The 27,936-nt window shown below is 36.5% G+C and overlaps 2 protein-coding genes and 1 pseudogene across 3 annotated transcripts; all 3 read left to right on the forward strand.

The window, feature by feature from the left end:
- The first annotated feature begins 5,964 nt into the window (after positions 1-5,964).
- On the forward strand, positions 5,965-6,862 carry LOC308351165 (olfactory receptor 10AG1-like; annotated as a pseudogene). Its single transcript has one exon. The product of its transcript is annotated as an olfactory receptor 10AG1-like (transcript).
- Positions 6,863-14,080: 7,218 nt separating this feature from the next.
- Positions 14,081-15,025, forward strand: LOC308351078 (olfactory receptor 5F1-like; the record flags this gene model as incomplete). Its single annotated transcript, XM_080816558.1, has 1 exon — positions 14,081-15,025. One exon carries the CDS (start codon positions 14,081-14,083, stop codon positions 15,023-15,025), a length of 945 nt encoding a protein of 314 aa, XP_080672684.1.
- Positions 15,026-25,449: 10,424 nt separating this feature from the next.
- On the forward strand, positions 25,450-26,406 carry LOC308351048 (olfactory receptor 10AG1-like; the record flags this gene model as incomplete). The annotated part of the gene is made up of 1 exon (XM_080816532.1): positions 25,450-26,406. One exon carries the CDS (start codon positions 25,450-25,452, stop codon positions 26,404-26,406), a length of 957 nt encoding a protein of 318 aa, XP_080672658.1.
- Positions 26,407-27,936: the final 1,530 nt, after the last annotated feature.

Here is a 27,936-nt window from a genome sequence, read left to right on the forward strand (position 1 = left end):
CGTTCCAACGTCAGAATTATTGGAATCCCTGAAGGGGAGGAGAAAGAAAGAAGTCTAGAAGATATAGTGGAACAAGTTTTTCATGAAAATTTTCCCAATCTTGCGAATGGAACAAGTGTTCATGTACTAGAAGTAGAAAGGTCCCCCCCCAAGATTATAAATTCAAAAAAAACATCCAGGCACCTCATAGTAAAATTGAGGAATCATAATTGTAGATACAATCTCTTGAAAGCCGCTAGGACAAAGAAGCTCCTTACATACAGAGGAAAGCCCATCAGAATAACGTCAGACCTGTCCACAGAGACCTGGCAAGCCAGAAAGGGCTGGCAAGATATATTCAGGGCACTAAATGAGAAGAACATGCAGCCAAGAATACTTTATCCAACATGACTGACATTCAAAATGGATGGAGAGATAAAGAGTTTCCAAGACCGGCAAGGCTTGAAAGACTATGCAACCACCAAGCCGACACTGCAGGAAATATTAAGGGGGGTTCTATAAAAGAGGAAAAATCCTAAGAATAGCATTGAACAGAAATATAGAGACAATCGACAGAAAGAAAGACTTCAAAGATAACACAATGTCAATAAAAACGTATCTCTCAATAATCACTCTCAATGTGAATGGCCTAAATGCACCCATAAAACGACACAGGGTTGCAGATTGGATCAAACGACAGGACCCATCCATATGTTGTCTACAAGAGACCCATTTTGAACCTAAAGATACACCCAGACTGAAAGTGAAGGGATGGAGAAGCATCTTTCACGCCAGTGGGCCTCAAAAGAAGGCCGGGGTAGCGATTCTCATATCAGATAAATTAGATTTTAAACTAAAGACAGTGGTCAGGGATACAGAAGGACACTACATCATTCTTAAAGGGACTATCCACCAAGATGATCTAACAATTGTAAATATCTATGCCCCCAATATGGGAGCAGCCAATTACATAAGAAAACTATTAATCAAGATAAAGAGTCATATTGATATGAATACATTAATAGTAGGAGATCTTAACACGCCTCTCTCAGAAATAGACAGATCATCGAAGCAGAAAATCAATAAAGAAATAAGAGCATTGAATGATACATTGGACCAGATGGACCTCATAGATATATACAGAACATTCCACCCTAAAACAACAGAATACTCATTCTTCTCAAGTGCACATGGAACCTTCTCCAGAATAGACCACATACTGGGTCACAAATCAGGGCTCAACCGATACCAAAAGACTGAGATGATTCCCTGCATATTCTCAGATCACAATGCTTTGAAACTGGAGCTCAATCACAAGGAAAAGTTCAGAAGGAACTCAAATACCTGGAAGCTAAAGACCACCTTGCTTAAGAATGCTTGGATCAACCAGGAGATCAAAGAAGAACTTAAACAATTTATGGACACCAATGAGAATGAAGACACTTCACTCCAAAACCTATGGGATACAGCAAAGGCGGTCCTAAGGGGGAAATTCATAGCCATCCAAGCCTCCCTCAAAAAAATTGAAAAATCCAGAATACACCAGCTGTCTCTACACCTTAAAGAACTAGAGAATCAACAACAAATCAAACCAACTTCACATGTAAGAAGGGAAATAATCAAGATTAGAGCAGAGATCAACGAGGTAGAAACCAGAGATACAGTAGAACGTATCAACGAAACTAGAAGCTGGTTTTTTGAAAGAATCAATAAGATCGATAAACCATTGGCCACACTAATCCAAAAGAAAAGAGAGAAAGCCCAAATTAATAAAATTAAGAATGAAAAGGGAGAGATCACAACTAACACCAAGGAAGTAGAAACAATCATCAGAAGCTATTATCAACAGTTATATGCCAATAAGCTAAGCAACCTAGATGAAATGGATGCATTCCTGGAAAACTATAAACTCCCAAAATTGAACCAGGAAGAAATTGACAACCTGAATAGACCGATATCTAGTAACGAGATTGAAGCAGTGATCAAAAACCTCCCAAAAAACAAGAGCCCAGGACCTGACAGATTCCCTGGGGAATTCTATCAAACTTTCAAAGAAGAAATAATACCTATTCTCCTGAAGCTGTTTCAAAAAATTGAAGCAGAAGGAAAACTTCCAGACTCTTTTTATGAAGCCAGCATTACCCTGATCCCCAAACCAGGCAAAGACCCTACCAAAAAGGAGAATTTCAGACCGATATCACTGATGAATATGGATGCTAAGATTCTCAACAAGATCCTAGCAAACAGGATGCAACAGCACATTAAAAAGATGATCCACCATGACCAGGTAGGATTCATCCCTGGGTTACAAGGATGGTTCAACATTCGCAAATCAATCAATGTGATAGAACAAATCAATAAGAGAAGAGAGAAGAACCACATGATCCTCTCCATTGATGCAGAAAAAGCTTTTGACAAAATCCAGCATCCGTTCCTGATTAAAACGCTTCAAAGTATAGGGATAGAGGGAACATTCCTGAACTTCATCAAATCTATCTATGAAAAACCCACAGCAAATATCATCCTCAATGGGAAAAAGCTTGCAGCCTTCCCATTGAGATCAGGAACACGACAAGGATGCCCACTCTCACCACTCTTGTTCAACATAGTATTAGAAGTCCTAGCAACAGCAATCAGACAACAAAGAGAAATAAAAGGTATCCAGATTGGCAAGGAAGAAGTCAAACTCTCTCTCTTCACAGATGACATGATTCTTTTTATGGAAAACCCGAAAGACTCCACCCCCAAACTACTAGAACTCATACAGCAATTCAATAATGTAGCAGGATACAAAGTCAATGTCCAGAAATCAGTGGCTTTCTTATACACTAACAATGAAAATACAGAAAGGCAAATTAGAGAATCGATTCCATTTACTATAGCACCAAAAACCATAAGATACCTCGGAATAAACCTAACCAAAGAGGTTAAAGATCTGTACTCGAGGAACTACAGAACACTCCTAAAAGAAATTGAAGAAGACACAAAAAGATGGAAGACCATTCCATGCTCTTGGATGGGAAGAATAAACATCGTTAAAATGTCTATACTGCCCAGAGCAATCTATACTTTTAATGCCATTCCAATCAAAATTCCACCAGTATTTTTCAAAGAGCTGGAGCAAATAATACTAAAATTTGTATGGAATCAGAAGAGACCCCGAATTGCTAAGGAAATGTTGAAAAACAAAAATAAAACTGGTGGCATCATGTTACCTGATTTCAAGCTTTACTACAAAGCTGTGATCACCAAGACAGCATGGTACTGGCATAAAAACAGACACATGGACCAGTGGAACAGAGTAGAGAGCCCAGATATGGACCCTCAACTCTATGGTCAAATAATCTTTGACAAAACAGGAAAAAATATCCAGTGGAAAAAAGACAGTCTCTTCAATAAATGGTGCTGAGAAAACTGGACAGCTATATGTAGAAGAATGAAACTTGACCATTCTCTTACACCGTACACAAAGATAAACTCGAAATGGATAAAAGACCTCAACGTGAGACAGGAATCCATCAGAATCCTCGAGGAGAACATAGGCAGTAACCTCTTTGATATCAGCCACAGCAACTTCTTTCAAGATATGTCTCCAAAGGCGAAGGAAACAAAGGCAAAGATGAACTTCTGGGACTTCATCAAGATAAAAAGCTTCTGCACAGCAAAAGAAACAGTCATCAAAACAAAGAGGCAACCCACGGAATGGGAGAAGATATTTGTAAATGACAGTACAGATAAAAGGTTGATATCCAGGATCTATAAAGAACTCCTCAAACTCAACACACACAAAACAGATAATCATATTAAAAAATGGGCAGAAGATATGAACAGACACTTCTCCAAAGAAGACATACAAATGGCTACCAGACACATGAAAAAATGTTCATCATCACTAGCCATCAGGGAGATTCAAATCAAAACCACATTGAGATACCACCTTACACCAGTTAGAATGGCCAAAATTAGCAAGACAGGAAACAACGTGTGTTGGAGAGGATGTGGAGAAAGGGGAACCCTCTTACACTGTTGGTGGGAATGCAAACTGGTGCAGCCACTTTGGAGAACAGTGTGGAGATTCCTCAGGAAATTAAAAATAGATCTTCCCTATGACCCTACAATTGCACTGCTGGGTATTTACCCCAAAGATACAGATGTAGTGAAAAGAAGGGCCATCTGTACCCCAATGTTTATAGCAGCAATGGCCACGGTCGCCAAACTGTGGAAAGAACCAAGATGCCCTTCAACGGATGAATGGATAAGGACGATGTGGTCCATATACACTATGGAGTATTATGCCTCCATCAGAAAGGACGAATACCCAACTTTTGTAGCAACATGGACAGGACTGGAAGAGATTATGCTGAGTGAAATAAGTCAAACAGAGAAAGTCAAGTATCATATGGTTTCACTTATTGGTGGAGCATAACAAATAATATAGAGGACAAGGGTAGATGGAGAGGAGAAGGGAGTTGAGGGAAATTGGAAGGGGAGGTGAACCATGAGAGACTATGGACTCTGAAAAACAACCTGAGGGTTTTGAAGGGGCGGGGTGGGAGGGTGGGGGAACCAGGTGGTGGGTATTAGGGAGGGCACAGATTGCATGGAGCACTGGGTGTGGTGAAAAAACAATGAATACTGTTACGCTGAAAATAAATAAAAAATTTAAAAAAAAATAAAATAAAATAAAAAAAAAATAAAATCACATTTGTCCTTTGTTTTCTCAGATATTGTTTAATGGTATAATGTAATAGTCTTTCCTGTTTAAATTTCCATATTGTCCACCTATATCTCAACACATGAGATTATTGAGTCTCTGTAGATCTTATTAATTACTCATGATCAAAATACACTTGCTCACTCTCTAGCTAAAATATCTATTCTCTGTCTTTGATATTTCTGGAAACTAATAATGATATTTTAAAATACTTTGTAGCATTCCATTATGATTTTTATGTTTTTCACCTCTGACATGTTATTTTTTTTTTAAGATTTTATTTATTTATTTGATAGACAGATTACAAGTAGGCAGAGAGGCAGACAGAGAGGGAGAGGAGGAAGCAGGCTCCCTGCTGAGCAGAGAGCCCGATGTGGGGCTCGATCCCAGGACCCTGAGACCATGACCTGAGCCGAAGGCAGAGGCTTTAACCCACTGAGCCACCCAGGCACCCCTACCTCTGACATATTATTAAAATGAAAATTGTTAGATGAAAATGGCCAATGGCAGGTAGCAAGTCACTGGAACATAAATTTACTAGGCAGAGTTTTAGAAATCATATCATCAGTGTAATTCCTTTAATATTGTCATTATTAGTTAAATAATCAATAGGTTCAAAAATACTCAAACATTTACTGTATCTTTGAATAAGATAAATAAAAGATCTTGTATTGTAATACCTGATGACCATGTTGTTTCTTTTGATAAATAAATGAAACCAGATGGGTTCAAATAACATGCATGCATGAATAGTAATAGCTACAGCTGTACCATGTGGAAAGAAAGGCATGCCTTCTACTTGGAAGAGTGGACAAATTACAAAAAAAAAAATAATAATTTGAAATATGATGGTAATATACCACGGAGAAAATGTGATGTAAAAGTTTCTGCCTCAGGATTCTGTTTGTTAATATGAAGAAATAAATGGACTAATTTGGTCTATACACAAACATACAAAAATTCAAATTAATAATTCTAGAACATACCACTTTCATCCAAACCCAAACCTAGCCTTAAATATCAAATATGTTGATTTATTTAGAATTTAGCATGTATTCTCCACTAGACTTCAGTTGTGTTCTTAGAGACCAGGATGTAAAAAGTTGGAAATTAGTAAACAATAGAAATTTTATAGGCTAATTCCCCCAAGTCCCTTTAGTCCATTAGATATTTAAAAAAACCAAACTGGAAAGCAGCCCTCAAAAGATAAATGGCTAATTTTATGATTTTCACAGGTGGAAAAAACCCCAGCTGAAGTAAATCTCACTTCAATGATGGAATTTATTCTTTTGGGATTTTCTGATTATCCCAATCTTCAAATTTTTTTTTGTAATATTCTTCTTTGTCTACATGATAATTCTGATGGGACATGGCATTATTGTTCTCATAACCAGGGTTGACCAGGATCTCCAGACTCCCATGTATTTTTTCCTTAGTAATTTTTCCTTCTTGGAAGTCTGTTTTGTATCTGCCACTCTTCCCAGAATGCTCACAAATCTTTGGACTCAAAAAAGAAGTATCTCCTTGTTTGCCTGCGCAACACAAATGAGTTATGTGCTTATGCTTGGAAACGTAGAGTGCCTCCTTCTGACAGTCATGGCCTATGACCGCTACATTGCCATTTGTAACCCTCTGCACTACCCTCTCGTCATGAACCACAAGGTCTGTGTCCAGCTAGTGGCAGCCTGCTGGATCACTGGCGTTCTAGTCGAGATAGGACAGACATGCCAGATTTTCTCTCTGCCATATTGTGGGTCCAACCAAATCGATCACTTCTTCTGTGACATTCCCCCACTACTCAGTCTGGCCTGTGGGGACACTTTCCTGAATGACATGTTGGTCTTCACAGTTGCTATGCTCTTTGTCATGATCCCTTTTCTGTTGATTCTTGGATCCTACAGTAAAATCATCTCTACCATCCTGAGGTTGCCATCAGCAATAGGATGAGCCAAAGCTTTCTCCACCTGCTCATCTCATGTCATAACTGTGGCCATGTTCTTTGGATCTGCAATCATTACATATTTACGGCCCAAATCTAAACATTCTTCCAGAACAGACCAAGTTTCTCTCTCTCTTTTCTATACCATCGTCACCCCAATGTTTAATCCCATGATATACACTCTGAGAAATAAGGATGTCATGGTAGCCTTGAGAAAATTGTTGCCTTGAAGTTTAATGTATTAGTTGCTGATTTGAACTCATTGTCAGTTTTCTTATTTAATTCTGCCATTGTGCAATCAAAAATTAATATTAGTTTGTTTTCCTATTTAACTATACAGTAGTTACCTGTACTCATTGCGCAACTTATTGTTTTTTGCTGGGCTCTAATATCAGGATTATATCCACAAGGTGGTCATGCCAATTAAGAAATTAAGAAACTGGGGCGCCTGGGTGGCTCAGTGGGTTAAGCCGCTGCCTTCGGCTCAGGTCATGATCTCGGGGTCCTGGGATCGAGTCCCACATCGGGCTCTCTGCTCAGCAGGGAGCCTGCTTCCCTCTCTCTCTCTCTGCCTGCCTCTCTGTCTACTGTGATCTCTCTCTGTCAAATAAATAAATAAAATCTTTAAAAAAAAAAAAAAAAAAAAAAAAAAAAAGAAATTAGGAAACTAATATCCAGCCAATTCCATATTCAGGCCACCACTCTACTTCTCCTTCAAAGTTACTAGTAACTACTAGTTATTTTTTACTGAAAAATGTAATTTTTCTTATCTAGTAATTGTTGCCATATACTTTTTTCCACCTAAAAATTATAGTCTTTATTTTATTTTTTTTACTTAGAGCTAATGGACTTTATTTCAGGAACTTGCAATTAAACAATGGTCTAGTGAATGTTTTTGATACTTTCCCTTTTATGTAACAGTCTTTTTTTCTTCTCATGAAATTGTTCGATTGTAAATATACTAAGCCTTTGGAGAATATTTGCTAAATGTCTACATGATTATACTTTTATCAGACATTTTACCACTCATCAAACTGGATTTCCTTTGTTATAGTTTTGAGAACACCAAAGGAAAGACTACAACAAACAAAAGTCCTTTGATTATGGATATTTGGAAATTGATAAGATTGGGGCACCTGGGTGGCCCAGTGGGTTAAGCCTCTGCTTTTGGCTTAGGTCATGATCCCAGGGTCCTGAGATCAAGCCCCATATCAGTCTCTCTGCTCAGCGGGGAGACTGCTTCCGCCTCTGTCTCTGCCTGCCTCTCTGCCTACTTGTGATCTCTGCATGTCAAATAAATAAAATCTTAAAGAAAAAGAAATTGATAATATGGCAATGCATCTTTTACCATCTGCTTTTTTTTTTTTTTTTTTTTTTCGATAGTCAGCCTGGTTTTCTCTTTGGCATATGCTTTTTCTATATGACTGAATCATGACCAGTGATGTTTTGATAATTTCTTACCTTATATTTTATTAATGCAAAAAAATGAGTGCACTGTGCTTTTCAGACATACAACATGTATGGGATTGAACTACTTTGTTCCCAAAAGGATTCACCCATTCTCTAAGATTGCTTGACTTAATTTTTTTTATCATTTTGATGGGACATATAACTGAGATTAATATAGAAGCGTTTCTGATATTTATTGCATTATTTTGCCAAGTCCTTCTGGATGAAAGGAGAATAAGTGAGAAAAGAGAATCATTATACTTAAACAAACAAAAGTTACCATTAAGAAGCAAAAGTCATATTTCTTTAGATGTTTCCATTAAAATACAAAAACAATACAGATGTTTCCCATTAAAATACAGAAATCCCATTGGGATATATTTTCAATGAAACTTGACTGGAAAATAATGCAGTCTGTATACAGTTTTTTTATTGTTTTAAGGTATTTATTTATTGTACCTCTTCTCTATAAGTTTAAATAATATCCACAACTTATACATCAGTTAGTTCTCTTGTTTAAAGAGGTATCATGGCATCAATAAAGACATCTAAACATACAGAACAATTAAGGTACTCCTTTCAGAGAAGAGAATGTTCAGAGAGCAACTGTTACTATAACATATTAACCATCCAGAGAAATAATGGAAGGAAAGGTAAGAATGTTGATTTTGTAACTATTTGGAAGTGTCCTGTTTCAGTTTTTTACTGTTGCATAACAAATCACACCCTAGGTTTGTAGCTTAGAAAAACATTACTTTATGGTAACTCACAAGGGTATGAGTCAGGGATTGGGGCAGGATCCACTGAGTGATTATTCTGTTCCATGTGACACTGACTGTGGTCACTAAAGGAGTATTCAGATGGTAACTGGTCTGATCTGTGATGTCTAAAATAGCTTTGTATTACTATATATTACTTTGTGTTACCATATGATATCGTTACAATCGTGGATTTCAGAGAAAAAAAAATCTAGTTCTTATGTAACTTACATATACATGGGAAGAAGCAGTTAAATCCTTAGATAAATGCATTAGTAAGAATAGAGCCTGGGTGCCTCAGTCAGCTGAGAGCATCCAACTTGGTTTCAGCTCAGGTCATGATCTCTGCCTTAGGGCTCTACACTTGGTGGAGAGTCTGCTTGGGGATTCTCTCCCTCTGTCCTTCCCCTCACTCGTGCTCAATCCCTCTCGCTCCAAAATAAATAAATAAATAAATAAATCTTTAAAAAAATTAATTAAAAAAATACATTAATAAGATAGTCTAAAATTATGAAGTAAATCATGTACAGTAAAGTGATTGAGATTGCATTTGTAATAGAACACTTTTTAATTTAGTTTGGTAATCAGAGGTTAAAGAATATTTTCCATCAGGACAGGCACTGAGGTTTCTTTTTTTTTTAATCTCACCAATAGGACTCACCTACAGAAAAGAATCTTACATATTATTAAGTTAAAAATGATAAGTGAAGACAATGAAGAAATGATAAATGAAAATAGGAGAGGAAGGGTTCCAACTCACTAGTTTATATAAGATACAGCACATATATACATGGCAATAAGAAAGAGACGTGTTAGAATATGAGCTAATAAATATAATTATGTGTAAAAATACTGAAATGTGTCTTTCTGCAATTGAGACCAAGAAAAAGACTGTGTCTTACAGTTTGTAGTCATCATTTTACTGGCAATAGTAGATTCTGCAGTGACAAAGAAATGGTGTGAGAATTGGAAAGATAAGTGTTAAAGTAATTACTGGCAATTACCTAAATGTAGATATAGAAATATTCCATAATCTACATTGAAATTACTAGAGTTAATAAATTAATCCTATATATGTGCTGAATGCATAATCAATAAACAAAATCAATGTATTTCCACACAAAAGAAGCAAACATAAGTTAACATTAAAGCACTATGTAAATGGGATTGAATATATCAAATTCTTAAGAGAAACGTGGTAAGAAAACAAACATGCAGGAAGTCTACCCAGTAAACTAGAAGATAATTTGTGGAAAGTTTTAGAAAAATAAAGTAAATGGATTGCAAGGACATTTTCATGAATTAAAACTCAGTATTTTTCAATAATTGAAAATGTTAATAATACTTTTCAGGGGTCAGTTTTCCTCAGTATGAACCACAAATTCAATACAATACAATAAAATCCCATCTGTATGTGTGCAAGATGTGTGTTTGTAATGTACCAGCCTGATTCTAAAACTATTGTGGAAATGAAGACAGCCAGCAATAGCCAAACCACTGCTGGAGAGAAGTGGAGTGGGAGCACCTACTCTGTTGGGCATCCTGACACATTATAAACTGGGAATTCAGACCAGAGGAAAGAATTCAACAATAGATCAAGAGACCAGTGGCACAAAATAGGGAGCTCAGTACATACCAAGCAAATGGACTCACTTGAATATGTAAAAACTGCAGAATAATATGGAAAAGATGAGTTTTTATAAATTGTACTAATTTAATTAGAAGTGAATATATTTTAAAAAATAAACCCATACCTCACATTATTTATAAAAAAAAAAATCCAGGTAGTTTGCAAACCTAAATATGAAATGCAACATAATAAAGCTTTAATGAAAATAGGCCTCTGCTCTGACCCAGCAATTACACCACTAGGTAAATATCCGAAAGATAGAAAAATACGGATCGAAAGGGGCACATGCACCCCTATATTTCTTGCAGTATTATTTGTAATAGCCAAATTATGGAAAGAGCCCAAATGTCCGTTGGCTGACAAATGGATAAAGAAGATGTGGTATAAATATACAATGGGATATTACTCAGTCATCAAGAAGAATGAAATGTTACCATTTGCAATGACATGGATGGAGCTAGAGGGTACAATGCTAAGTGGAGTAAGTCAGTCAGAGAAAGACAAATACCATATGATATCACTAATAGGTGAAATTTAAGAAACAAAACAAATAAGCAGGGGGGAAATAGAGTGTTCATGAGTGTTTTGTAGTTCCTCGAGTACAGGTCTTTTACCTCTTTGGTTAGGCTTATTCCTAGGTATCTTATGGTTCTTGGTGCTATAGTCAATGGAATCGATTCTCTAAATTCCCTTTCTATATTTTCATTGTTAGTGTGTAAGATAGCAACTGATTTCTGTACACTGACTTTGTATCCTGCCACACAGCATCCATTCCTGATTAAAAACCCTTCAAAGTATAGGGATAGAGGGAACATTCCTCAACTTCATACAATCTATCTATGAGAAACCCACAGCAAATATCATCCTCAATGGGGAAAAGCTGACAGCCTTCCCCTTGAGATCAAGATGAACACATGTTTCTTATGTACATTTTGATTATTTCTTTAATCAAAACTACTTATAAAGACATTTTAAATTATCCTAATTTTTGTTTATTGTTTATTGAATTTGTGCAAAAATGTGCCATTATTATATATTTTATGTAACTCAAGGTAAATTTAAACTACAAAAACATTGAGTCTTCTCATTATTATATAGAATGGTGATTTATCATTCTCTTTTGTCTTAAGTCCTTGGCAATATTTACTAAGCCCTTCTTCATGAATGTAATAGTGTTTTTGCCTCTTTGATACACTATGTCATTGCTTTTCTCTTTTTCTGTCTCCCTCATTCTTTTGTTTTGGTTGAATACTAATTCACATTCCTTATCCAAATATACAGGTGTCAACAAAAATATTGCCTTATTCAATGATTTTTGAGTAATTTATTTACTATAATTAATGAAAGATGTTTATGTTTAAATTGTATGCATTTAGGCATTGTTTTGGCCAATATTTTCATCAGTGATTAGGTGAGGCCAGGAGAGGCTAACTTATAAAGCCTGTTAGCATCACAAAGTTGAAAAAAATAAGCAAGCAATTTGGAAGAAATGATGAAATCAGTATCAACAATCACATACATCTAAAAACACAGCATAAGAAATAGAGATGATACTATTAGAAGATGAAGTCCTGCATTTAGGCAGAAAAAATGTGTACAGAGAGTTTAATCTGAACGCTCAAATAATTTATTTTGGTTTAGTTTGTTAAATGTAAACTAACATGCACAATGTAATTTTCATTGCTCTATTAAAAATGAGAAGTGTACAATTGTAAACAACAAATACGTATTTAATAGATGTGCACACACACACATTATACATGTACGTGCATAGGAGTGACTAGGATAAAAAGGGACGGGACAAGGAAATTAGGTATCTGGGTATTATTTCCTTCTGCTAAGATTGTGTTCCAGTTGATTCTCTCACTTTATAACAGTTTGTCTATTGAAAAGTCATTTAATAATCTGAAATCTCAGCTGCAAAATGCATAAAATAATAATGTCAACCTCAAAGACTGGCAGGGAGAATTAACTGAAGAGTTAAAAGGAAAAGAGCTATATGTTTTGAGTTCTCAATGCACATAGGCTCTCCATGCATATGGACCCCCATATGAGGTTTATTTCACCTAGCTTTGCTTGTATTTAGACCTGGAAAATCTGTCATGTCATCCCCTTCTAGGTACAGAATCATAGGCAGTATTTTCAAAATCTAACACAATTCTGAAATCATAAAAACATGAGTTCATTTTCTTATCCATTGTATTATTTGCCCAGGGTTTAGTATTTCTTTAAATATTGTGCACTTAAGTTAGTTTCTCCTTCTCATTAATTTCACTCAAGAGAGAATTGAATGCAGAGATACACTTACTCAGACAAAGGGCGTGTGTGTGTGTTCATGCACACACGCACACAAATACACAAAAACACAATTTCACACAAAATGAAACAAAGAATGCTTTTTTCAATTACTAAAATAACAAAGGAAGAAAAATAATTTGGTACTGGATTTTGTATCCATTTGGGATAAGATAAAAATACAAAAGGAGAAGCAGTATCAGCAACCAATTAAAAGTATTATTACTTATTTTTTTTACTTCAGTAAGACTTTTTTAAAGTAACATAGAGATCAGAAATTACTTTGTGATGCAAGTCCCATATAACGTTTGATTCCATATATCTACCTGTGATTATATACTGTGCACTTCTGAGACTGGAGTGTCTGTCCCTAGAGGTCTGACTCACAATTACCAATAATCTAGTCCCATGGTTACTCATTCCTCCTTACGAAAAGAAAATAAAAGTGTGGCAGTGTGTATTTACTCAGAAGCCATTTCAAATGTCTACAAAAAAAGTAAATTGAATGCCTACTGCATTTCATTTACTTTTAAAAATGAAATTTTCTTCCTTTTTCTGTAAACTCCATTTGATTAGAGAACATCTCATCAAAAAAGAAAATCCTAGACTCCCCAGGTAAGACACTGGGAAGCAAGTGATCAGGATTTTGTGCTGTTACTCACTGAGTTGGACAGGTTGCATGTCTCCTGCTAAGGATGTTATTTAGAAGTGAACTTTGTAATGGGAAGAGATTTTTGGATCCCTTTTAAAACACAAGACAATCATTTTTAAATATATGATAGGAGTCTAAATACTGATTATTGGAATTGGTCAGTATGGCTGCTGCTTAAAGTGCTCAAGAGTGATTTCTGGAAAGGAATGCATGAATTTTAGAGCTGGAGAATATTCAGAGTGGTTTTGAGGATAAATGGAAAGGAAAAAAAAATAGAGCTAGACTCACATACCTGCTCAGTGAATGAGAGAGATGTCAGCAAGGATATTTTTATCCATTCATTTGGACATAGACTGTATCAAGACAATAGTATCATGTAAGTAGCTTCTGGGAAACTGAATGGGAGTGTGTGGTCCTGCAGTAGTGAGTTGAGAGATCCCCAATCTTGATTCAGTTCAGACACTTGTTCATTAAATTCAAAGGCTGGTCTATTTGTCGCCCAGTTTCCTCTTCCTTCATCACTCAATTTATTGTGTTGTATTATCCTAGGTTGTGGTTTTCCCCCATGGGTGAATGACCTCATTAACATTTCTATTTCTTATAAACTTAGGAGAGGAAAATATTTACACCTGGTGCAAGTTTAAGCAAACTATATGTGCAACTAATGACCAGAAGAAACCACTCTTCACCGACTGAGTTCATCCTGTTGGGATTAGCAGACACGATGGAGCTACAGATTGTCCTCTTTTTGCTTTTCCTGATGATTTACACCCTTACAGTTCTGGGGAATGTTGGGATGATCCTCTTAATCAGGATTGATTCCCGACTTCACACACCCATGTATTTCTTCCTGGCTAACCTGTCCTTGGTGGATGTTAGTTACTCCTCCACCATCACCCCTAAGATGCTGGTGGACCTGTTATCAGAGGAGAAAACCATCTCCTTTGCTGGCTGCTTTCTGCAACTGTACTTTTTCATCGCCTTGGCCACAACCGAATGCATCCTTTTTGGGTTAATGGCCTATGACCGTTATGTGGCCATATGCAACCCTCTACTTTACTCCCTGGTCATGTCCAGGACAGTTTGCCTCAAAATGGCAGCAGGGGCTTTTACAGCAGGGTTCTTGAACTCCATGGTTAACACGAGTTATGTGAGCAGCTTGCCATTCTGCAGTTCCAATGTCATTCATCATTTCTTCTGTGACAGCCCTCCACTTTTTAGGCTCTCCTGTTCAGACACACACCTGAATGAAAGCATCTTTTCCACATTTGCCGGTGTGAATATGGTTGGGGCTTTGCTGGTCATCCTCACCTCGTATTCCCATGTTCTCTTTTCTATCTTCCGTATGCATTCAGGGGAGGGGAGGCACAAAGCCCTCTCAACCTGTGGGTCCCACCTGACAGCTATAACTCTGTTCTATGCCACTGCCATCTATACCTATCTGAGACCCAGTTCCAGCTACTCCCTGGATCAGGACAAAGTGGCTTCTGTGTTCTACACGGTGATGATCCCTATGTTGAATCCTCTGATCTACAGCCTCAGGAATAAGGAAGTAAAGAAAGCTTTATGGAATGTAACTACCAGGACAACGTTCCCTTCCTTTCTCTGATATGCTTGGTAAATTTTCTCAACTAGGTATTAAATGAATTTTCTAGGTTGATTGTATCCTACAGTTTTCATTAGGATATTTCTAAGTAATTGCTTTCTGTTAATACTTGAGTGCAGGGATCCATTTATGTGCAAATGATTCACCAGTCTTATATAGGGACTCAGGGATTTCATGTAATTATTGTCTGTTTTTGCTGGGTTTTCTCAAATAGGGCGTATTTCTAATGAAATCTTGGTTAGAGAATGAAAGGGACTCAGTATTTAGAATCAAAAGTCCCAATTTCACATGAAACGAACCATATAGAACATTTGTAATTGTCGACTTATTTTTCTCCTGCATCTTTTTTTCACCATTTGTGGTTTGTAAGAGATTGTCATGTATCACTTATGTGTAAAACAATTTGAATTTAAAATAGAGTAACATTTTAACTTATTGAATTATCTTATGGGGGAGAGGCTTAAATCCAATTTCAGGACTACTGTTTTAATTGCAGCTATCAACTCACCATCTTTCTTCCTCCATATCATTCTCTGCATATACATATATATTCATTAAGAAAGACGTGTGAGCTTGTCCAAAATGTGATATCAGGAGAGGTGTCATCTCATTAGAATGCACCAGTCACAACTCTCATATTCCCTTCTCTGGTCTTCAAAATGTTTAACCTTTCTTTCCCTTCCATTCTCTTGGGCTGACCCATAGGACCAAGTTACATACGCATACATTCAGCTGCTGCCGAGTTTAATCAGTGCATAGCTCCATAGGAGGTACATCAACGTTCAGTGGATGAATCTGACATAGATTCTTCATAATAAGCTCATGGATTTCCTCTTATAGATATCTCTCAATTGCCCAGACAGGTGTTTGTGATGTCATGGGTGTTGTCTATGCACCTGTGAGCTTTACTCTCACTCACAGGTCCTGAGTGGTTGCTTGGCCTGGACACCCCACAGCAGAATGCCAGTTTGTTCTCTGAGATCATTTGTCCATCCTCTGAGTAGTTTGCCTACAATCTTCTGCACCAGCTGGCTGCTCACTGGCTAGATTCATGCTGCATTCCCCGTCCCCAGTATTTGGTGGGATCATATATTAAGACCAAGATATTTCATAAGTCAACGGCAATCACGTATTCCTTCCACTAGATGTTTGATTTTCTAGTAACATTTAACAATTGAAAGAATGTTTCGGAGAGAAAATCCAGTTATCCTGAGATTTGATTTTTAGACATATCCTATTTTAGGTCATGTTCTCTGCTCTCTAATGCAGCTTTTTTATACACTTACTTTATCTTATGTACAGAGTCTACAAATACTTTATATATTCTGGGCTATAATCACTTAATTATCTTGTCTGCTTTTTAATTACTTAATTATGAGTTTATTATGTAAATTCTGATTATTTCTTTAACCCATAAACTGGTAAAAATATTTTTTTAATTATCATAATTTTGTGTATAGTGTACAATGCATTTATGTGAAAAATGTTGCAAATACGGTTTATTTTCATTAACTCAAAATTAATTTAACCTGTGAAACCACTGAGACTTCTAATTATTATATTGAGTGAGCAGACAAGTTCGAAATAATGAAGAATAGGTATTCAAGAATCATATAGGTCCAAATAAACAACCAAAAGAAGAAATATTATTGTTATTGAAATCCTGTATTTGGGCAAAAAAAAATTGTACAGTCTTATATTACGTATAAGAATAATTTTGGATTTATTTTGTTAAGCATAATTTAACATGGATGACATAATTTCCATTAGTCCATTAAAAATGACAGGTATAAAAAAATGGCAGGTATATGTTTGTAAACCATAATTAAGTAAAAGCTAGGTGCTGAAATAAGTGAAGTAACAATCCATTTAATTTCATGCTGCTAAAATAAAAGATACTGTGTTAACTCATAATAAGCCTCCAGAGGATAGAGATAAGTGAAATTTTGTCAAGAAGATAATGCCAAAATGGCTGCATAAACAGAAAATATTTTTTAAAAAAGTAGTTGAGCTGATGTGAGAAGATGTAATCAGTAGAAAAGGAATGTACAAAGAGCTGTATTGAAAATTTAAAGCTTTGGGACACCTGGGTGACTCAGTCTACTGAGCTTCTGACTCTTGATTTCAGCTCAGGTCATGATCTCAGGGCCATGAGATCGAGACCAGCATCTGGCTCCACACTCAGTGGGGAGTCTGCTTGAGATTCTCCCTCTCTCTCTGCCCCTCCCCACCAAACAAAAAAATAAATCTTAAAATTAAAAAAAAGAAAATGTATAACTACATGGAAATATACAGCTTTATAGAAACAATCTTAAAAGAATCTTAAAACAAGTATGTTTATTGAAAACATAGAACACACATCAAATAGAATGTGTTGCAACAGAAAGCAGAAGTGTGGTCATTGTGGTTCACCTTAGGTATAATTTACCATTTTTTAAAATTTTTTTTTAATTTATTTTCAGAGAGAACACAAGTAGGCAGAGAGAGAGGGGGAAGCAGGCTCCCCACTGAGCAGAGAGCTCAATGCAGGGCTCGATCCCAGGACCCTGATATCATGACCTAAGCCGAAGACAGAGGCTTAACTCACTGAGCCACCCAGGCATCCCTATAATTTACTATTTTGACTGAGAAACTGGTGTGTACTATCTTTAGGGTTCTCTTGAAATTTTGTAATTTTAATCTTGAATGTGAAAACATTGTATATGTCCATGTACCATTCCAAAGTCTCAGAAGAATTCTTGATGATTTTCAGTCACCTAACAAAAATTATTACACCCAGATCTTCCCTAAAGAGGAAGGTAGTGAATATGGACCAGGTCATGGTGAGTTTTTGCAAATAGGAGATCAACTGGATCAAGATCTATGTCAAAAGCTGAGTTTCCAAATTGGGCTCCAAACCCTCAATCTCCTGAAGTTTTATGATCATTTTAACCATGTGTTGTAAAGTAAAATGAACAAAATATAACTTATTAGCTAAGGTTGTGCTGAGAGTGTGTCAGATTCGTTTACACACTGATGAGAGAAACAGCTAGATAAAAAGAAGTTACAGATTTGGAGAGGATATAGAAACAGAAGGTTTATTTAGTTTGGAAACAGAAAAAGCAGCATTAAAAACATGCAAAATAAAGACTGAGGTTAGATTTCACACATCATAACATTATCATGCCCAAATTATGTATTGCAGAAGAGAACCGTGTGTCAGAATTATCCTAAATGCTAGATTTGGTGAGAGTAGTCAAAAGGAACGTCATGTTTAAGAAGCCAATGCTAAAGATATCTCTACAGCTGATTGCAGTGACATACTTCAACCCTCAGTGGTAGGGTCCAATACAAACACCAAATATGGGCTCATACAATGGTGCCAACAGATATTAGAAGCAGAGTGACAAGACACAAATTTTATTTTTAAGTGGCTATGGTCAGTGATTTTTTTCTCACATGCAAACAAAATTGAACATACACTCTTTGCTTATTTCTTACAATGTATTTTTCCCTTTAAAAAATGTGTGTAAATTTATCCCCTCCGATAGGCTGATAATTTCATATAAGACCTATATGAAGGAGCTATCTACTATTGATCTGTTCAGATGCACAAAGCATAATGTATTTGATGTGAAATTATCCCTAATTCTTACAATGATTCTTCAATGGTGAAAAATGACATTCCACCACCACCACCAAAAAAAAAAAAAAAGCAGTGTTTTACATTTGTCACCAATTTGACGTATAGGAAATCTTTCATACCAATAATACATATATGAAGATGTTTCTAGTGATGATTACTAAATTAGCTTTCTGTCCATATGGATCCATATGATGAATGATATTAGTAAGTGATCTAAATTTTTTCAATTTAAAAAAAGAAATAAAAGGAATACAGAGGACTTCTCTAATGGGGGCAAGGACCTCTGTGAATCACCATGTCTTTAATAAAGCAAAGAATATACTAAAAAATGTTAAATCAATTTTTAGAGCTCTAGATATCAAGCAAAGGTTAGAAACAAGGTGAGGAGAATTTACTCTATACAAACTGATAGTATCAAAATAATTAGCAAATACATTCAGCTTTTCTCTATTTATGGAAGCATTCAAAAGTATCTAACCACGTAAGGTGTTGTGCTATACACTACATGAGGCACAGAAAACCTTGTACTCTCTAGACTACCGAACCTGTGTTCCTCTGTGAAACTGAGCTAGTGTGTCATATCCCATGATACATGACCCATTTCATTTTTTTTTTTTCTGAATTTGACCTTCTCTCCTTGTCATTAGACCCTTGATTCCAGGGCATTTGTGTACATCCTACAAATGTAACTGTTGTTGTCACCTGTGTTTTAAACAAAGAAAATATATGTCATGGTATGCTCAACACTATTCTAAATAGTGCTTTTTCATGCTGGCAAATGTTCTACTTCTGCCAACATGAACAATAATTATTTTTGCTGGCCAAAACAGTTCAAAGAAAAACAGAAGTAAGCCACCATTTCTTAACATAGTAAAGTTGAAAGTTATAGCAACAGAAAAATTTATCTTTCTCTCCTAATAGCGTTAAAGCCCTCATGATATCATTTTCCCACCTTCAGCTTCACAATATAGAAAACTTGAAATTCAGTGTATGTGCCTTCTTCTCAAAATTCACTTTTTTCCTTATGTATGTATATGTAAGTAAAGAATTCCACCTACAGCATGAGCGGAGAGAGGACCTTAACGTGCAAACATCTTAGATGATGCATGGAATCTAGATACTTTCAAACTCGCAGTATTTGAGTTTAAGAAGTGACATTTTAATAATTTCAAACTAAGTATTCTGAGATTTTGTGCATAAATATAAACCAGCTTTAAGTCTTTGAATGCCCTTGTAGGGGAATTATTCTATTCTCCAAGGATGATGAGGCTGGAGAGAAAGGTAGAGAGGAGTGGCCAGGAGGCTACTGTTCCTCAGATCATACTCCATAGGGACAGTGCCTTCAAGGCAGCACGGATCCAACCAGAGACAACCTTGGTTATTCTCTAAGTTACCACTCGACAGATTATTGATCTTAAAATGTAACATGCCATGGAGAAAAGATGTCTCTTCAATGAGTAAGGAGCTATTTTCTTTCTTTTTTTTTTTTTAATTTATTTATTTGACAGATAGAGATCACAAGTAAGGAGAGAGGCAGGCAGAGAGAGAGGAAGGGAAGCAGGCTCCCTGCTGAGCAGAGAGCCCCATGTGGGGCTCGATCCCAGGACCCTGGGATCATGACCTGAGCCGACGGCAGAGGCTTTAACTCACTGAGCCACCCAGGTGCCCCAGGAGCTATTTTCTACCAGAGTTCCACTGACCTAGCTAAGTAAAGTGTAAGTTTCACAAAAAAAAAACAAGGATGGCTGGAAATTGTTCCTTGAATAATCCAAAACCAAAAGTTATATCATATAAGACCACAGTCTTTATAAAAGAGTGACATAGTGTTTCTTTCATAATATAAAAAGGTAGGCTTTATTTTTTTTTAATTTTATTTATTTCTTTGACAGAGAGAGAGATCACAAGTAGGCAGGGAGGCAGGCAGAGAGAGAGGAGGCAGCAGGCTCTCCGCAGAGCAGAAAGCCTGATGTGGGTCTCAATCCCAGGACCCTGGAATCATGATCCGAGCAGAAGGCAGAAGCTTTAACCCACTGAGCCACCCAGGCACCCCTAAAAACGTAAGCTTTAATTATTTTACCCTGTTTATTTTATTGAACTGTATTTTAAATTCAAGATTCAAAAGTCCAATCAGAATCGTCTATGAGATAAATTTTTTGAATGTGTAATATATACACTGTATAATTATAAGTAATCACTCTTTCATTTTTATAAGAGTAAATGAGATATAAAATGGACATGATATCCTTTTGTGATTATGAAAAGCTTTATATTTCTTAGTTATGTTGCTATTACTAAAATATTAAAATCAAAATGGTATTATCGTTCAATAGTCTATGAAGCCCACTGAGATTTTTTGAGTATAGTTGACACACAAACACACAAATTACATTAATTATAAATGTACCACATAGTGATTCAACAACCTTATATATTGTTCTATGCTCATCACAAGTGTAGCTACAATCTGCCACCGACCGTACCGTTCTATGAAACCCATTATGTTTTGATTAAGAAAATGGACCATTGAACACCACATCAAAAACTAATGATGTTCTATATGCTGGATCACTGATCCTAATAAACACACAGAAAAGAAAAGAAGAGAAGAGAAAAGAGTGGAAAAGAAAGAAAAGAAAAGGAGAAAAGAAAAGAAAGAAAAGGAAAGGAAAAGGAAAGGAAAAGAAAAGAAAAGAAAAGAAAAGAAAAGAAAAGAAAAGAAAAGAAAAGAAAAGAAAAGAAAAGAAAAGAAAAGAAAGGAAAGAAAAGAAAAGAAAATGGACCCTGACATTACATGGCTGAGTTTGAAGTCAGGTCACATCCGAGCTTCCTGACATTGGGCACATTAACTTAATCCCTGTATGCCTCTCACTCTTTATGCAAAATGGGAGTAATAACAGTACCTACTACATTCAGAATGTAATACATGAGCTAATACGGGAAAAGTCCTTAACAGGGTGGTTAGCACATAATAAATGTTCAAAACCTAACACTAATAAAAAGAATTTCGAATGATCAGGTCTCTCTACTGTCCATAGCTATTCCCATTCTTACTAACTAGCAGCAGTATCTGGGGGAAAACCACTTTAATTTGCTGGATGTTCATTTTCAGGTTTGTTTTTTTGTTTTCCCTCTCATCTCTGCCAGCGTCCTGTACTTTGAGCAAATAAGAGAAGCAGGCTTTGTTATAGATGTCTAAGCAAAAGTAAATTTTAAAGCCTAACTCAAATCCCATTTAATATATGAAAGCATCCTCAGCAATAACGTTTTTTGGTTATTTTCTTTTCTGAAACTGATCTATTCTCTTTATTAACAATGAATGGCCTTTTGCAATTTTAACATGAAAACTCCAGCTCTTTATTTACTATTATTTCTATGTTAGCATCTATCCAGCATAGAAGAGTCTACTGATAATGTTAGTTTTCCTGGAAAATACTACCCCATACATCCTCTCCTCCCCAGATTAAGAAAACTCTACTCCAGAAGAGTTGGAAGATGAGCAAAATTCAAAAGAAGAAAAAAATATATAAATTTAAGTCATAATGATAAACAAAATGAGGAGGATACTTGTAATAGAGTCTAAATAAAGTGATTAATACAATCCAAGCTGCTTAGTCCTCAAGACAGCTCCCTGAGTTTCATGTTATCTTTATAGCATATACTTTCAAACAAGGAAAAATGAGCTCTGGTCATTTAACTAAGGACATATTGCCAGAATATACCTAATTTCCATTGTAAGTCACTCAACATGAGATTGTTTGGTCAGTGAATTTGAATCTTGTTGAATGCAGCATGATTGCTGAGATCAGTAGGGAAACTTCATTTTGCCATTACCCAAGAGGAAATATTTAAATATTTAAAAACTATTTAAAAATATTTAAAATTAAATTAAAATTAAAATTAAAAATATTTAAAAACCCATGCAAGAAATTGATTAGCTATTGGGATATGAAACTGAGGAACACCCGAGGACCTTTTGTTCCTCAGATATGCTTTACTATTTTTACTCAAAATCAAAAATCACAAAATGATTTCTCTGATACCTTAAAATCTAATGAAGTACTAGATGAGATACCATATTCATATGAAATTGTCTGGTGCTCCCAGAGCATCCTGTAATTCTCTCTTCATAGACCATGCACATTCCCAGCAACACCTGACAGCTGACTTCTGTAAACTCTGTAAAGATGGAAACTGAGCTCCTTTATTTGTCATTAGTGTCCTTAGTCTACTTTGTCGTGAAGATGCTCAGTGTTTACCCTTAATAAACCACAGATTTAGGAACAGTGAGAAGAAGGGAATACAAAGTAGACATTGCAAATTGTTTCGGCCGTCTGGGATCTGTCACAGGTGAAAGGAATCAGGTCTTAAAAGAAGAAAGGGCGGCCATATGGTGGAGGAAGGAAGGCAAATTTGGAACCTGGGAAATTGACAAAGAGACTTCAAAACCCACGGCAATCTGGGTTTCAGAGTATGTGACAATCTGTGAAAAAGGTCCCAGGTTAATATTCATGAAAGACTAGATGGAGGTCACAAAAAGGAATATGGCGTCTAAGGTGCACTGTGTGGCAGAGAGACCGAACTTAAGCGGTCGAAAAATGCTTGATTCTTGAAAGAGCTGGCCGGAATCTGCCTACACTGCGTTTAGCCCTGTGATTCCTGGTGGCTGGTCAGCTGTAGATATTGAGAATACACTTGGCCCTTGAACAACACGGGTTTGAACCTCATTGGTCCACTCTACTCAGATTTTTACAGTTCACACCGTAATTGTTTTCTCTTTCTTATGATTTTCTTGGCAACATTTTCTTCTCTCTGTCTTCCTTTATTGTATGAATACAGTGCAGAATGCATATACCATACAAACCATGAGTTAATTGATTATTTATGTTAGTAATTAAGTTTTGAGGGAGTTAAAAGTGATATGCAGACTTTTGACTGCCTGGAGAGGGATTGGTGCATTCATTGCTCAAGGGTCAACTGATATATTATATTCATAACACATAGCATTTATTCAACATAAGCTATAATATGTACTTCAAAATCTATATCAATTGGCATGTTCATAATATATATTTAAACGAATAATATAGTGTATATTGATAATATGTATTATACATATTCAGCAACTCAGAGATAAGAAAGGGTACACAAAAATGAATTTCACATTTTGTCTGGCATCAGGTATATGAACCCTAAGATCAAATTCTCTTGCCCATTTTATTTTTCCTTTTCCTTATTTAATTATCCTGTAAATGCCCTAAACTTATCTAATTATTCCTAAAGTCATGGCATTTATTTTTTTAAAGATTTATTCATTTGTCAGAGAAAGAGAGAGAGAAGGGCAGGGCAAGCAGCAGGCAGAGGGAGAGGCAGGCTCCCTGCCGAACAAGGACCCTGATGTGGGACTTGATCCCAGGACCCTGGGGTCATGACCTTAACTGAGGGTACACACTCAACCAACTGGGCCACCCACGCATCCCCAAAGTCATACCATTCAGAATATAAGCAGAATTACTAAGATTTTGGAGGCCATGGTACATTTAAGGACATATTATAGTCAAATCTTATATAATTTATTTCACATTCTAAACGTATGACTTGCTATGATGCATGATTTCTTTCTTTTTTTTTTAAGATTTTATTTATTTATTTGACAGACAGAGATCATAAGTAGGCAGAGAGGCAGGCAGAGGGGGAGGAAGGGAAGCAGGCTCCCTACTGAGCAGACAGCCCGATGCGGGCCTCGGTCCCAGGACCCTGGGATCATGACCTGAGCCAAAGGCAGAGGCTTTAACCCCCTGAGCCACCCAGGTGCCCCTGATGCATGATTTCTAATACAACTTTGTATGATATCTTAAATGAAATGGTTTTCTATGATGGAGACTAGACAATATTCCCTGTTTTCCTGATCAGAGTCTCAGTCTCTTTCCCAGATAATGAGCATCCCAGGCTGGTCTGAGCTGGGCCTGGCTATGCATTCTTCCTGACCACCTTGCCCTGTGGTTATGTGACATGCAGGTCACAGGGAAAACATCAAACCAAACATACAACAATCAAATATTCGGTTGCAACAATGTGGATGGTACTAGAGGCTATTATGCTAAGCAAAATAAGTCAATCAGAGAAAGACAATTATCATATGATAATTGGCAGAGGATCATAGAAGAAGAGAGGAAAAAAATGAAACAAGGTGAAACCAGAGAGGGAGACAAACTATAAGAGACTCTTAAACTTAGGAAACAAACTGAGGGTTGCTGGAGGGTTTGAGGGTGGGAGGGATGGGGTGGCTGGGTGATGGAGATTGTGGAGGGTATGTGCTATGGTGAGTGCATTGTGTGAAACTGATGAATCAGAGACCTGTACCCCTGAAACAAATAATACATGATAGGTTAATTTAAAAAAAAAAAGGGTGGTAAGCAGAAAAACCTAAAGATGCATTAAATACCTGATTGACAAGGAAGGAGATACTAATCTCATTAGAGAATGTCCTGTGTTAACTAACACTGGAGAATAGGCTATTTGACATGTTTTGCTTTTATTTTGTTATTGTGTGCTTTGGTGTGTTGTTCATTTATATATACTATTAATATTAGCAGGAAGATTAGAGTTGGTTACTTTCTGTTTTTATCTACCAGAATTTGGGGTATTAGGTTTGAAATTTATTACCCAAAATACAAAAAAACAAAAAAGCTGAGTATCTATCCTTTGTCAGTGGATTTGAAATCGTCTATTTACTATGTCCCATTCTGCAACTGGGCCCAGCAATTGAAGTGAATTCTAAGCCTTGAAATCATTTTGTTTATAGATGGAATCCACAGGACAAAATCCTCTGCAAGGGAATCAGACTCCATTAATGGATTTCATCCTGCTTGGCTTTTCTGATGTTCCTGACCTCCAAGGATTTCTTTTTGGGGTGTTTCTGATCATGTACATGATTATTCTGATGGGAAATAGCCTCATTATCATAATAACCAAGGTCGATCCCTCCCTCCAGACTCCCATGTACTTTTTCCTTAGGAACTTTTCTTTCTTGGAAATATGCTATGTGTCAGTCACTGTCCCCAGATTATTAACAGATCTTTGTAGACAAAATAGAAGTATTTCCTTTCTGGCTTGTGCTATACAAATGTATTTCTTTCTGGTGTTTGGAGCCACTGAGTGCTTCATTCTGACCGCAATGGCTTATGACAGGTATGTTGCTATTTGCAACCCCTTACTCTACCCTCTCATCATGAACAACAGGCTCTGCATCCACCTGGCAGTTAGCTGCTGGGTCACTGGAATTCCAGTACACATAGGGTTCACCTACCTGATCTTCTCTCTACCCTTCTGCGGGTCCAATCAGTTGAATCACTTCTTCTGTGACATACCTCCAGTACTTAAGGTTGCCTGCGGGGATACTTTTACGATTGAGATGTTGGTTTATGCGGTTGCTGTTCTAGTGGTCACTATTCCTTTTATGTTGATTCTTGGATCTTATGGGAAAATAATCTCAACCATCCTGAAGTTGCCGTCAGCAGCTGGGCGAGCCAAGGCATTCTCCACGTGTTCCTCACATCTCATGGTTGTGGTTTTGTTCTTTGGATCAGGCATCATGACATACTTGAGCCCCAAGTCCAGTAATTTAACAGGAACAGACAAGTTTCTTTCTCTTTTTTACACCATTGTGACACCAATGTTTAACCCCGTAATATATTGTCTGAGAAACAAAGACGTTATGGTGGCACTCAAAAAATTCCTACTGAAATGGATTGTATTATGACTCAGAAATGGATTGTACTATAACTCAAAAACATAACTTTATGAAATCTGTTACTTATTTATCACAGTCCCCATATACTCATGCTGGTGCTTCTCCAATTTTTGCCATGACTCTTAATTCTTCTACGAAAGTGCTGTCATTCTTTTATCTTCTGTGAAATAAATTTGATTGTTATTTTGAAATATTAATTAATTCCAAACTTAATTCCAGGTATTGAAATAGTGAAAATAACACATAGAAGTTATTAAAAGTTGCTGTTCCTGCTGCTTTTTAAGATTCCAGAATATGGCCAACATTTTCTGTTTCACAAGAAGATTATTCATTTTCATATCTCCAGTCCCGACATACTTTATGAAAAATAACAGACATCTAATTAACTTTGTTAGATTGAAAGGATGATTAATAGGAAAAGCTGAACTACTGATATTTTATCTACTCATGAACAACAATTGCATTATAATCATCAGGTGGCGTCACATAAGGAAAGGAAGGACTTGAATCTAACAGCAGTGAGTAGGGTTGATGTGTTACAGAGTTGATTTTTATTGGTGATTCATCAGCTAATTCCCTAAAACTAAATTCACATATGGAAAAGGGGAGGACACATTATCTCAGTTCCAGAATCCAGTCTTAGTCTGCAATACTAGCTAATCCCCTTTAATTTTATTATATTAATTAGGAGACTTGGTTGTAAATTCTATATAGATATATAGATTATAAATGTACATAGAGGACACAAGTAGGGGGCAGATAAAAGTATTTGAGTAATTGAAACAATTTTTTTGTAGAACTATTAAAATGTTTGTTCTGGGCTGTGTAAGTTTCTTTCCTTACCTCTTCCTCCCTTCTTAAAGGAGAAATCGGCAATTTCCCTTCTTTCTTTCTTTCTTTTTTTTTCCTCAATTTTCCCATTTTATCTTTTTAAGATTTTATTTATTTGTGTGGAGAAGAGAAAGAGCGTGCACAAGCAGGGGAGAAGGGCAGAGGGAGAGGAAAAAGGAGGCTCCTCACTGAGCAGGGAGCCCCATGCAGGACTCAATCCCAGGACTCTGGGGATTATGACCTGTGTTGAAGGCAGTCACTTTATGGGCTGAGCCACCCAGGTACCCCCTCTTCTTCCTCTTATTAAAATAAATTTTATAGTGACTTAATGACAAAGAAATGACTGTGCAGAAAGACAAGAAAGAGTAAATTTGAACATTAAAGAAACAAAATCTGGGGTGCCTGAGTGGCTTAGTCAGTTAAGCATCTGCCTTTGGCTAAGGTCATGATCTCAGAGTCCTAGGATCCAGCCCCTCATCTACTCTCTACTCAGAGTCTATTTCTCCCTCTTCCTCTCCCTCTGTGATCTAGCTCGCTCTCAATTTCTCTCAGATAAATAAATACAATCTTTTAAAAGGTAAAAAAGAAAGAAACAAAATTTTATAAAACCAATATAAAACAACACTGTTCTTCCCACAACCATTTCTTCCACACGATCCTGAATTTTGTACACTTCTGGTACCAATGATTCCAGGCCCTTGGGTACTC

This window comes from Martes martes (genome assembly GCF_963455335.1).
Source record: "Martes martes genome assembly, chromosome: 10".
Taxonomy (NCBI): Eukaryota; Metazoa; Chordata; class Mammalia; order Carnivora; family Mustelidae; genus Martes; species Martes martes.